General features: G+C 38.7%; 1 protein-coding gene across 9 annotated transcripts in view; it reads left to right on the top strand.

The window, feature by feature from the left end:
- COL12A1 (collagen type XII alpha 1 chain) overlaps positions 1–14,171 on the top strand; it is a 112,124-nt gene that overhangs the window by 82,806 nt on the left and 15,147 nt on the right. For all 9 annotated transcript variants that reach the window (XM_081187302.1, XM_081187307.1, XM_081187303.1 and 6 more), the window contains 10 exons: positions 557–699; positions 1,865–1,974; positions 5,167–5,316; positions 6,252–6,329; positions 7,941–8,027; positions 9,432–9,485; positions 10,412–10,507; positions 11,070–11,123; positions 11,986–12,039; positions 13,242–13,295. In XM_081187302.1, the coding sequence (XP_081043428.1) occupies positions 557–699; positions 1,865–1,974; positions 5,167–5,316; positions 6,252–6,329; positions 7,941–8,027; positions 9,432–9,485; positions 10,412–10,507; positions 11,070–11,123; positions 11,986–12,039; positions 13,242–13,295 (880 nt within the window). The remainder of the gene's footprint in view (positions 1–556; positions 700–1,864; positions 1,975–5,166; positions 5,317–6,251; positions 6,330–7,940; positions 8,028–9,431; positions 9,486–10,411; positions 10,508–11,069; positions 11,124–11,985; positions 12,040–13,241; positions 13,296–14,171) is intronic.

Genomic DNA, 14,171 nt, shown 5'->3' with positions numbered 1-14,171 from the left:
GTTTAGCAACATCTGAAGAGCCAAAAGTTCCCCACACCTGCCTTACAGGCTCAGTCTATGGTCTGGATAGCTATCTCATTTGGTTATCGAAAAATTAGAATTTAGTACAGTTCTAGTGAATGATTAAGAATCAAATTATGTACCCGCCCTAAACAGTTCAGATTCATAATGCTTTTCATTACAGTGAGAAGGAAAAGCAGTCAAATAGGCAAACTGAAGAATATTGGGAAGTTTAAACAAGCCTTTCCTCCCTTTCTGGCAAGAGGCTTCTTTCAGTCTTAAATACAAAGTAGCCCTCTCATAATTTATTTTTGAATCTTCTTCAGTACATCAGTCTTTGTGAGGTTTGAGTGGAGCGAGTGATCAACTGCTGAGCAAAGGTCTGTGTGTTCTGGATCTTGAGTAAACCACAATTTTGTTGTGAAATTTGTAATGCAGATGTTTGCGTGTTGACATTTTCCTACAGTCTTTTCTGTGTTTCAGATGAAACATTATGGAGTTCTTTAGCCTTTTTCATGCATTTTCAATGAGCAGTAATCTATGATTTCTTTAATAGGGAGATTCATCCAGATGGATTACCAAAGGCTTACACTATCATATTGTTATTCCGCCTTCTCCCGGACACCCCCACTGAACCATTCGCAATTTGGCAGATAACAGACAGAGATTACAAACCACAAGTTGGAGTTGTTCTTGATTGTAAGAATGATTTCACCTGCTTATAGTATGAATAGAATCTCTAAATGGAACTTTATGGCTAAATTTCCATCCTTTCTTCCTCAATCTGTCAAGCTCAGAATGTTATTGAAATATTTATTGTTGCAATCCAATATTTGTTCAGCACCAGAGATCAACAGGGAAGAAAATTCTGAGGTAGACTGAAACTAATTTGCACAGTTATGTGCAATTTGCATAATATTTGCCTGGACCCTGTGTTTGCAAAACCACAGCTGATTGTGAAATCTTCTATTTGGATGAAATCATCCAGGAAATGCTTTAATCTGAGGTTTAAAAATAGAAGTTCTTAGGAATGGATCAGCCACTAACTGAGAAAGATCTTGCCATTTTTATTATCTGAAATTATACTTTGCAGACTCTAGAAATGAACATACTGCTCACCAAAGTACACCAACTAGAAGGATGTTAATTCAATGCTCCTATATCGGCATAATCAAAGGCCAGGCAGAGTTCCAGCAGTAGATATATTGTTTATTGGTCAGCATTTGTGAGCAGTCAACTAAGCCAGATGTTTCTCTAGTTCATCATATTCTGGTGGCATGTTAAAAGAATAAGTAAATACCAGGAAGTTTTGCTTTCATCTTTATACTGAAATAATCTTCCTTCAGAGTTAAACTGCCATAAATCATGCTACTTCTATGTGGTGTCTGAGTTTTGAGGGAGGGAAACTGGCAAGTTGGGAACTGCAAGAAGCCATTCATCTCTCAGCCACCTGCAGCAAGCATTGGCACCAGGTGTTTTAACACAGTGTTTGGCTTATCTCAAAGCATACTTATCCAAAGTGCTCCAGTAATTGGCTTGCATTCTGTGCCAGTGAGCTTTGTTGTGTCCTATCCATTTAAAGTTTTATGATAGGTTGATATTTATTTGGGCCCCGAGACATCAAATAATGTACTTTACAATGTGTAATGACCATGAATCTGGTATTATTTCTGTTTATTTTTTATTAGTAAACCTGAGACAAGTGGATAATAAACATTCATGATTTGGCCCTAGTAATACATTCTTTGCTGCTTCTGACAAGTTTAATCAAATTAGACTGCATATGTTACTGGGGGCATGGAGTGTTATAAAACTGTAACTAATTAACCATGCATATAGTCAATATTTTTTTTTTCTCCCCCAGCATCCAGCAAAGTATTATCATTCTTTAACAAGGACACAAGAGGAGAGGTTCAGACAGTAACATTTGAAGGTGATGAAGTTAAGAAACTCTTTTATGGAAGTTTCCACAAGGTAAATGCTGACAATTGTGTGCAAATTGTTATGAACAAAAGCATTTTTCTTGAGAACAAAAACCATACTTGCTAGTTAGTAGATATAGATAGATTTAATAATTTATAAGTCAATTCAAGCAAATATTCTTGAGCTTTTACCGTTAACATAGATTGAATATTTATGATAGGTTAACATATTGAATATGTCCAGTTCAATGGGGCTTGATTGCAAGTAATTGAGTTCAGAATCGCAGCTAAAAGGTGGTAAATACTATAATATGGGCCTGCTATGATTTCTGAATGCCATTGCATTGTTTGTCATCAGTAGGAGATTAGGTAATTCATTAGAAAGAATGTTTCAAAGCTAAAGAGAAGGAACCTTCAGAGCTGGTCTACAATTGCACTTCCTGCATAGATAATGATGATGATTAAAATTTGTATAACAAAGTTTATAACCATAGATCTTAGGGCTCTTCACAACATCCAGCAGCCCATATTTTCTGTCATCTGCTTATTATGTGTAGCACAACTCAGCACATGAGTTTGGATAATTATGCAATGAATTATCATGTGTGTGTGTGTGTGTGTGTGTGTGTGTGCACATGAAATAAGTGACCTAGCTTTAGCAAAAGAGAAAAAAATTGCAACATATTTTGTATGGTAATTTTCATGTTAAAAAATATCCAATATTAAGAATATGCCAAACTTTTAAAAATTGGATTGAACCCTTCCAAAATATGAAACATTTTTGTGGTGTTCATTCAACGAGTTATACGTTCACTCAATGAAAAATAGCTAACTTAATATTGGCTACTTGTGGAAAATTTGCTTTGGCACAGTTCTTTGGATGTTGAGTAGCATTGCTGTAGTGATAGTGGATGAATCCAGCAAGACTCTTTGGGAAAGTGTTGGCTTAGTAATTCAGTAATTAAAGCAGTATCAAAGAACTCTTATAGAACCATATGGTTTTTATTCTGTGCCTCGCCATTATGAACCAAACTACATGTGATAGAAGTTCCATTAGTCTCCCTTGCAGCACTTAATTTTTTTAAAAAAATAGCTGACAGGAAGCTGGAACTGGGGGCAAATGGCTGACAGAAGGGAAGAGCTCCTAAATGCTTTTGCTTTCTGCTCTTTACATGCTGAAAATTGCCCCCTGCAGCTACTGTCCCATCACCAGGGGAAGAGATATAAGGTCCTCATATCTATTCCCTTCCCAGGAGAAAAGTATTGGGATGGGGTTACTTTGCACAGAACAGCAGAAGCAGGAAAGGTCATGTAGCTTCTCCCTTCAGCCAGTCCTCAGTTTCTCACAGCTGCTTAAAAAATATGGAAGAAGAAATTGGCCTCTAATCTGTAGGTTGGCCCTCAGCCTTTGCCTTAGCTTTCCAGCAGAAGAAACGTATACTCACTTTCATTGATAAAGGGCAGGCTATAAATATTTTATATAAACCAACTACAAACATGGACAGATCTATATAGCTATAACACCATGGAGAGCTATTTAGTTGCACCCACACACATTTTTGCAGCAATTTAGTGCTACATAATATAATAACAAATATTTATGGGATTTAATTCTGGATAAACAGATGTTTCACTTTTTATTTTAAATTGTCAAGAACGTTTAAGAAATCATAAATATAAACATCTATGATATACAGTTTTCCTTCCTGCTAAACATGACTTAATGCAGCTATAGAAATGACATTATAATTACAAATAAACTATCAGAAAGCGCACTGAAATACAGTCAGATCTTGAAGTGGCAAAATGGCAGGAAACCCTTGATGAGCTTTCAAGCAATTGAGGAGGGAACTTTAATAAACTTCTGTTTGAAAGCTGATCAGTGCTGGAATGTCTTTCCATTTCTCATGGATTTGTGGTCCAAATGTATTACTCAGCTTTTGGCACTGTCCTGTGATATTTTGTTATAGATGTATTCCAACAGAAGCATATCCCTTTTATCCAAGCAAGGCCTCTGCTAGATACTCTTTCATTCCAAAGTGTATAAAGCAAACAGTATGGAAAATGTAACTGTTACAAAGCTAGCAGAAGTATAGTATTTTTTTTAAAAAAAATTTATTTACATTGGATAAGAAAGATGCAAAATGGAACTCTTAGTATACCTTTTGTGAAATGCTAGTATGTGGTGGTAGCACAGCCCCCCCCCCAAAAAAAATATGAATAAGTAAATCTAATGTTTCAAATTCTCAGTCTAGTCTTGTAAAAATGAGGAACATTATCCTGTCTACCCCATCCAATCTATTCCACCCAGTTTCTATGAATGGGAGAGATGTTTGGAACTCTTGTGCATTGCAACTTCTACTGGCTGTGGCTAAATCCAAGACATTTGACAGCTGCAGAAATAATGCTAAACCATATTTTAGGGACCACAAAAAACATTTAACATTACAAGAATGAGCTTAGCTTTTGTCCAGGCCTGTGTGTTCTCCCTGCTTCTGCACCTTTGCTGTGAGAAGGAATCTGGAAGCCTTCCCATCCACTTTTGATTAAATGTAGTTTTGTCATGCTGCCCAAATCTAGACAACTGATTATTATTAACTATAGTTAAGGAAACATGCTGACTTCAAACCATGGCAAAGGAGTTGATGAGCTAGTCTTATTTTTATTAGCCATAGTTAAATTTAACCACAGTCTGGGGTTTGGACAACACACTAAACTGTGGTTAATCTCAGAACAGAAGTGGAAGCTTTTGATCTCCTTGTGGTCATGCCAGAGGAGGAGAGGGGTGGGGGGAGCGTGTGAGACCATTTTGTTCAAATACAACCACTGTTGTGTGGAAAGGAAAAATGGAAAAATAAAGTTCTGGGACAAGAAAGAACAAAACAAACCCACCCTCTCTTAAATTCTTCTATCTACAGTATATCTTGCGAGAATGTTTTACTCATATGGTCATAGTTGGTCTTAGCCACCTCAACCATTTGTATAAATAATTACATACCTTGATCCAGACCTTAGTGCCCGAACCAATGCTCACCAACTTACTTGGGCACCCACTTTTAAGTCCCAAGAACAACTTTATATGGAGCTGTTGCCTTTCTTAGTAAAGAAGCCCTTGCATGTGGAGGACCCATGCATAGATCAGTGCCCCTATACCTTTAAAACAGTTAACAACTTTAAACAGCAAATCTAAGGTGTATAAAAAACATACATGCATTTAGTTATGTTTCTAATAATTTTTCTACAGGTTCATATTGTTGTAACTCCCACAAATGTTAAAATTTACATTGACTGCCTTGAAATAATGGAAAAACCAATTAAAGAGGGTGGAAATATCACAACTGATGGCTATGAAATACTGGGTAAACTACAGAAAGGTGACAGGAAAACAGCAACAGTAAGTAACAAGCTTTACTTTATATCCGTTCCAAGCACTTGCAAAATGTATTTTGAAATCCTTATTAAGAGTCTACTTACAACGTTTAGGGTATACCTAATGGCCAACAAGACTCAAATGGCATCTTAAAAACAAATATATTGTGGCAGGAGTTTTCATAGTGATACCCTACTTCACCAAATAATGCTCTTTGGATTACACACAAGACACTATCACATATCACAAAAACTACTCATCTGCCTAGCTCTGGACCAGTTTTATGCCATGAAGTCAGTTCCTTTTATATTGACTTAGGATAAATGTTCAGTCCAAGATGGATGAACTTGGTTGCTCCTTGTTACAATGTAAATGGTAATTTTTAGTCAAAATTACCATATGAACCAAAAGCTGTAGCTCTGAGAAGTTGACTGGAGTATTCTCAGACCAAAATATAAATGTAAATGAACAAGTTAGAGTTTTCTGACCTCCATCAAAAAATCCCACAATGCATCTGTGTGCTTAATCAAGATATCCCCATGGCATTTGTCATAGAATAGAAGTTGGCCTTCTGATCTAGTAGCCTCAACATATGAGTCAACAGTAGCATGACTCAGTCATGAAAGGGCTTGAGTCACATAGTCTTTGGCTGGGAAAATATTTCTATTATCTGAACAACTTTATCCCACTGCTATTTTTATGTACTAATATATAAAGCTGCAAGACATTTATTGCATTAAACAAATCTTATGTGTGCTTTGTTAAAAATGTCTGTGATCCAAAGTAAACAATTAAGTGACCATTTATTCAATGTTGTCCTATGCTGTGTTGCTGAATAGCATTTTACTGCCTTGGCTGAATGGCAAAAATGATTATTGCATAATATCACCCTGCATTACTATTTTTTAAAAATTTTCTGCAGATGTAACATTGAAGACATTTGTGTTTTTGTCTTACAGTTAGAGATCCAGAGCTTCGACATCGTATGTAATGCTGTTTGGACTAGCAGAGATAGGTGCTGTGACATTCCTTCTAGGGTAAATATAATTTTTAGAGCCTCATGTTAACAATCTGAGCCAGTCCTACACAGAGGACAATGCGGAATAATGTTTGAAAGGTCCCTGTTGGGAATGACAAATTGCTTATGTGACACTGAATCATCCTGAGACTCAGAGGGCAAGAATGCAGATACTTTACCAGAACCATATTATAAATGCTGCTATTTTGAACTTAGGTACAGTCAGGCCACATTTCAGTCCAATTTTATCCCTTACAGATACATTTCCCATACGTATGTCAAGATTTGAGGGTTTATTTTTAAAATAAGCAATAAATTTGCCCTATTCTACTCATACATAGCCTCATAAATGCTGTTGGGGTTTTTTAATTGAGTATGTGTGAGTCGAATTAGAGATGGAATAATGGGGTAGATGGGCTATGGGATGATGAAATAGTCATGTTTTAGTTACTGCTAGTGTAAATTAGCAGGCAAAACTCAAAAGGGTGAATTTGCACTAATCTGTAATGGGCTAAAGGTGGAAGAAAAGTTCAGATAAGGAAGGCAGAATGGTTGAGTGATGGTCAAGTGGAGGACACTGTGTGGCTTCTGCCCAGAGAGAGGAGAAAAGATGAAAAAGAGATGTAGTCTTACAAGAATAACAAATTGAACCCTTGTGCCCTGAAGAAATGTTTCTACTAAAATATGCTGGGCAATTTACTATCTTATTAAAGTTCTCCATGTTTTTTGTTTCAGTACCATTTTGAGACTTGCAACTTCTTATCGACTTCTGCCGCAAAGTTTGTGTTTGTTTAAGAAAACTCAATACAGTATCCCTCTTCCCAAATGAGTGCAAACAGTGTCTACTCTGAGTAGACACATGTCCTCTTTTTCCAGGACACATCCTCTTTTTCATTGGTAGAGTCATCATAGCAATCCATAGTTAAAAGTAAAAGTCGGCAAAAGTGTCCTCTTTTTTGTTCTTCAGAATGGTTTTCTGATACACCTTCCTTCTGAAACCCAAGCAGCCCTGAAAATCTGTTACAGAGGTTGGGAACACTTCAGAAAGTGGCACAGGGGACTTCTAGGGGAAAGAAAGATAGGAGAATATTGTTTCCCCTCCTCTTCTGCTATCAGACACTTCTGTTGGATTATTAACTGTTTCAGAAGCAGGATGACAGCATTGAATTTTCCCTCATATCGGTCACAGGTTATATGGAAGCAATAACTCTGGATGACCTTTAGAGAAACCCCCTATGGCACACATAAGCAACATGAATTTCTTTAATTCGTATGTGTATATTACTATGTGTATGGGTAAATTGATTTATCTGAATCTGTTTTTAGTCCTAAGGTTAAGTCCTACAATATAGGAAGTCATAAAAAGTGTAGCAAAACATCTGCTGAGTATTTTGCTCCGTCCATGAGCAATGTGCATTTGGGACTAAGCAGCAAGACTTCCACACCAGCCATCATGGTTCCCAGGCAACCTTGAGTCTCAGTTCTCTCTCCTGTCTGCCTGCCTGCCCTTAAAAATATAATTTAAACATGCTACAGACAATAAAAAACATATTTGAAACCATTCTCTTGGTGATCACCCTTTAAAAAAATATTCAAGGGAAATGACAGATGTTTGTCCTTTAATTTTCAGAGGGATGAAGCAAAATGCCCATCGTTACCAAATGCTTGCACATGCACACAAGACAGCGTGGGACCTCCAGGACCTCCAGGACCTGCTGTAAGCAAAATTATTGCATTGTGATTACCAGACGTGTGACTCTGTAGAGTACCTCAGATTAACAAACTGGAATCCATAGAACTCCAATGACTTCAGGAAGCAGAAGTCAATGATGACGGCAACAACCTCTCTGTTCGCACTAGCACAGGGAGCCAAATTAGCTGCAGCACCAGAATTAGTATAGCATCAGCTTTTGGTTGTTGATGCTCTAGCACAGGAGTAAGGAAATGGATCCCTTGCAAACAGCCCTGTATGGCACTTTGAAGCCCTCCTGACCATTGGCACTTCAGAAGCCCGGCATTTGGATTGGTGGCAAGTCTGAAGCACTGCATATGGTCAAAATGGGCTGGTGAGCCAACTGAGCAGGCCTGGTGGTTGATAATTATACAAAGGTATTGGGGGAGGTGGGTAGAAGAAGTGTTGCGGGGGTGGGGGGCGGGGGGGGCGGGGGAGCCATTTCCCTCTATTTCCTAACCACAGTGACTTCTACGACTATCATGCCAGTCAATGAAGTGGTGAAACTGACGAGATTGTATCATCAGACTTCTGATCAGATTAATTTCACTCCTAAGAGGTAATTTAAGGAAGGACAAAGAGAAATTTGTTGTTGAATGTGCTGCAGAAGGGGAAGTGAGCACCATTCAGAGTAAAAGTGTATTTTAAAAAGTGAGATCTTTTTCTTGAAATAGTGAGACATTACTGTGTGGGAGCAGATACCCTTCCACACTGTATTTGTAGAGAGTTATACATTAATAGACCTGCAGCATGAAGAGGTATATATTCACAATTTCTTTACTGTATTAAAAATTATTAGCAAATGTTTAAAAACAGCCCAGGCGTGCATGTGGGTTTTCTTTTGTTTTTGTGCAGTGGGGGAGTGCTTCTTGTCACCATGATGATGTTACTACCCAACACATTCCTACAACAATAACTGTACACATGACTATGGCAGCAATGCTTGTTGTACTATTGGGAGCTAAAATCGGTTTTTCTAGGTACCGCTTAAAGTGTTACTGAAACCTTTACAGCAGTATTGATGCACTGGCAATAATCACTGTGTGTACATTGGGCAACAATATCACTGCCAAGTCTGGTGAACAAACCACATCTATGCACAGCTAGACTTCATAGCTTTCTTTGTTGTTTTTAGTATTTTTATCATAGACTTGTAGTGAGCAGTTTGAACCCCACAACCCCACAATATGTTGTTCTAAAGTTTGTTAGTCTCTATTTGTGCTTTGAATGAGCCCATACTGAACCTTCTGCTTCACCATTCAGCTACTTGCAAGAAGTAATATAGCTACTTGCAAAAAGTAATATTTGCATGCAAATATGATCTTGGACTTCCACGTCTATCTATCTATCCATCTATCTATACTCATTATTTGCTTGTTTTTGTTTTAGGGAGGCCCAGGTGCTAAGGGACCAAGAGGCGAAAGAGGCTTAACTGGGCCCTCTGTGAGTATCTGCCTAAAATACACACTTACGTGGATGTAAGTCCTATTGAACTCGGTAGGGCTTACTCCTGAGCAGGCGTACACAGGATTGTTTGGTAACTGCTTTGTCTCCTCCCTTGGGTTTTTTTGAAAAAAGACTTTTAACCAAGTAGTTATTTAAAGTTAAAGTATCAGTATTTAGTTCTATATATTAGAACCACATCGTATGCTACATTTTTAGTCTACTGTGAATTCAAGAAATATCTTTGCAAATATCTGTACCATATAGATACACACACCAGGGAGAAGTAATCTTACTGAGAATTCACTCTGTGACAGTTTTCCCTCTGAAATCAACCTCATTCATGTGAAATTATAATATCTGTATCTCACTTTGCTTCCCTTCAATTGCCTTCAGTTTCTATCATTAATACACATGTGAGGAAGATATAAGAGAAAGGATGTCAGTTCTGCTGCATTGTTCTTCCCTGTCCCAGCAAGTTATGTGGGGTTGATTCATCATATGTATTTTGTGGAGGAACCTGAGGCAATATTTGCCAACATCACAATGGAGGCACCAATATTTGTATCAAATAATACCACCAAGCAATAATGGCGACACTCTTGGCTTATCATCTTTCACACCTTTAAACTACGTAATATTTTGATAAAGCTGCTACAATGTGACAAGCTCACCAGCAAGGCAAAGTTTTACCTCAGTTTTACCTCAGTTTTACCTCAGTTTCTAAATGCACTAAAAAAAGAGTTTCGGCAGAGGGCCGAAACACAGTAGAACCCTCAGATTTCTAGACAGGCCTTTTATAAATGCTGTCACCTTGTGAAAATATATTATGTGAATCCATCTTTTACGTATGTTCTTTAAGATAACCACTTTGGAAGAATAAAAGGCTAGCTAGCAAATGGGTTTCTCTCTTTTTCTACTTTCAGGGGCCACCTGGTGCTCACGGAGATGTAGGACCTAGAGGCCCTCAAGGACCACCAGGACCACAGGGGCCAAATGGACTTTCCATTACAGGAGAACCAGTGAGTAAACAGGCATTCTATTTTTGGAGAGAGCAAGATAGCCTGCACAGCATATTTAGTGCTCTCAGATACTCTTTAAGTATTGCGTTTTGACATTGTTCGTCACATAGTAGAAAATACTGGGAATAAGTGCTTTAACACATGACATCATATTTACAAGCATTGCAATACTGGCAGATTACACAAAAAAATAATAGCCATACTATTGTTGTGGTGATTTAGAAGGAACATGCCTTTCTGCATTTTCAGATAAATTCTTATGCTTTAAAAAGATTAGGCAATTATCTGGCATACTCTGAACTATTTTCTGATAGTTAATCATGTCACTGTATTCTGAGAAACTAAATCACTTGTTGTAGGCTGTGTAGGTAAACCAGAGGAAAGAATGACAAAGGGGCTGGAAGAAGCAGTCCAGTCTTCCCCATAAACCCCCCAGTATGGTGAATGGGATGGGCTGTACACTGTGGGGCTGGGATTCAAGGGATAATCACTCCAAGTCTTCCCAGCCCAGTTTGCATGATGAATGGCACCTTCTAAAACTTGCAGTATTTCTTCCTCCTAGGGTCGTCAAGGGATGAAAGGTGATGCTGGAGAGCCAGGACTACCTGGTCGCTCAGTAAGTTTGCTTTTTTAAAAAATAATATGGTCATGCTACTTATGCTGCACATGTCCCATAAGTGCTAACATATATTAAGTTCTCACTTGTAGCCTGGTATGAATAAGTTTCTGTTTACCATATTTTTCGCTCTATAAGACACACCAGACCACAAGACGCACCTAGTTTTTGGAGGAGGAAAACAAGAAAAAAAATATTCTGAATCTCAGAAACCAGAACAGCAAGAGGGATCACTGCGCAGTGAAAGCAGCAATCCCTCTTGCTGTTCTGGCTTCTGGGATAGCTGTGCAGCCTGCATTCGCTCCATAAGACACACAAACATTTCCCCTTACTTTTTAGGAGGGAAAAAGTGAGTCTTATAGAGCAAAAAATGCGGCAGTTTCACTTGCTCTTCAACAGATGAGACAAAATGCTATTGAAGTACAAAGTAATAAAACAAGACCACACAGGTGCAAAACCACATCATGTATCAGCTGTGAATTGGTACTGAGAAATGGGACTAGGTTTTAAGGAAACAAAGAAGGCATCAAAGTTCCAGAAAAACTGGGCAACAACACAAGAAAAAAGACTCTCAAGCTCAGAGGCCTCACTATCCACTTTTTACATCCCTTCATTTGGAGAACTGTTCCTTACGTCCTACTCTCTGCTTCTTTCTACTTAACCTATTCCTGCTCCAGAATAGGGCTGCTAGGCTTACTCAAGAGTCTTTGGTGTTGTACCTTGTCAAAAGCTTTTTGAAAGTCCAAGTCAACTGTGTCAACCAGATCACCTCTGTCTCTATGCTTGTTGGTACTCTCAAATGTGTGCCTTGTATTGCATAACTCAATAACCCTCTCTGATTAATACTTTTCTTCTTCTGTAGGGATCTCCAGGCTTACCTGGGCCCCCTGGCCCAATGGGACCTCCAGGTGATAGGGTAAGCATTTTTGTTTTATATTTGTTGATGATCACAGTAGGTCTAGGGCTGTGCCATTGTTGGACAAAGATTCCTAGTTACACAACAATTTCCTACATGGAAATTGTTTTTACTAGTTTTGAGTAGGACATCCTTTTTGAGTACCAAAAGGAGGTGAGCTGGTGAGGGGCACCATTTCAATGCTTGTACATGAACTGTGTTTTAACTTACATTGTGTTTCTTCTTTATGTACTCATGGCAAAATAAATATATGGATGACACTGCTCCCTTTGACAGGAGAACATCATAGAACATTGTGTAAGGAAAAGCCACCTGGCTTGACTTTAGGAATACCACAGGGTAGAACTTCCTCAGCAGGACTTCACAGGGTCAGGGTGAATGAATGAAGAAAGCCTGCCAAACCTACCAAAAGAATCCCTAATGGATGAGTGGGAGGCAGCAGTTAAAAAATAATAATTACCATCACCCAAATGCTTAAGGTTGGTTTTGATTGTATGTGAAAAGTCAAACTGTGCAGACCATCAGAGTAAAGACTCTGGCTAAGTTTAGATTGAGAGAGGAACAGTAAAGTTTTAGAATTAGAAATAAACTACTCTCTTGATATTGTCTGGTTATCTAAATCGCATAGTGCTTTCTCTTTGAAATTAATATGACAGCTATGACCACTACTCTTGATTAGTTAATATTTTTCTTTCTTGTGTGACTTTTTGGATGAGTGCTCATTATTCTCAGCCATTTTGGAGGGTGGGGTGAAGGGGCGCATGATGTGAAGAGTGGGGAAAGCTCCATTGTGCTAGAAGATGTCCTTGCAGAGAGCTTACATTGAAAAGGCTGGTTAGGTGAATCCCGCCAACTAACAAAAAAGGCTGGGTGTGAGAAAGCAAACAACAGGAGAAAGAGGGAAACAGAGTCTTAGGTGTAACACATTAGAAGATGATGATGTTGGAACTTCCTCACAAGTAATTGAGCTTTAGTATTCAGCATGAATTCTCAATCAGAGAAAAGCCTTGATATATTCACATGATAACTAGTTGATGTTAGCGTAATTGAAGCACAGAACTAAATCACACCTAGGCTGGCAATATCTTTTAAACATATATATGAATAGTTAATGGACATTAGCCTAAACCAGTCATCATGGAATTAGCTTATCCTTTTAAAGAAACAAAACAATAATGCATAAACTTTCACTTTTCAACTAGGGGTTCACTGGAAAAGATGGCCCAACTGGACCAAGAGGACCCCCTGGACCATTAGTAAGTGTTAGCTTGACTGTTTGTGGACTAACTGGGGGTTTTGACATTGGGGAGGGATTAGCTTTGTAGAAGTCAGTTTGCTGTCATGGTTCTCCCTCTACCTCTTCATTGTTAGTTTCAGCAAATAACTACCTGAGCAGGTTAAATCATACAACTATGTAACCTCTTTTGCCCCAAACCCTAAAGGTTCCAAGGATCTTAAAACCATTTGGTGAGCCCTGTACTCATTCTAAGTTCAGGGCTCTTGTCAACATGCCTCTCTGTGGGTTTGGTACAGTAGTTTATCTGGACAGTAATGCTTATGGATCTGTAGTATAAGGACCCTTTTACACACACACACACACACACACACACACACACACACACACACCACTTTTTAGCTTGCCCAGAACTCTCTACCATGTCTTTCTTCCATGTTGGGTGATGCTCATTTGAGGCAATGCTTCTCAGCTACTTACTTCTGTGCTGCCTTTTCCTTCCTTGTTTGTTTTTCTGTTTCCCTGCTACCTTTACTTTTCCCCTTGTCTCTATATCCAATATCCCTCATGTCCTTGTCTTGACCCCCATCTCCTTTTCACCCTGGTCTGCTCCAATTATACTCCTCTGACACCATCTCCTTTCCCCCCTGCAACTTTTATCATGCAGCTGGTTGGGCATTTCTGTCTTTCCCATGACATTGGCTTGACCCAACCCTTCCACTCTGCCTGCCTTACCTTCTGGGCAGATCATCAAGCAGATGGAGCAACAGAGGAATCACTGCTCGCAGCATTCACAACATACTCTTATGTAGCCAAAAGAAGCATCAACCACGCACGCACGCGCGCACACACACACACACACACACACACACGGTGTGTGTGTGTGTGTGGGTGTGGT

This window comes from Podarcis bocagei (assembly GCF_964188305.1).
Source record: "Podarcis bocagei genome assembly, chromosome: 3".
Classification (NCBI taxonomy): domain Eukaryota; kingdom Metazoa; phylum Chordata; class Lepidosauria; order Squamata; family Lacertidae; genus Podarcis; species Podarcis bocagei.
This window is presented reverse-complemented; position numbering and strand designations above follow the sequence as displayed.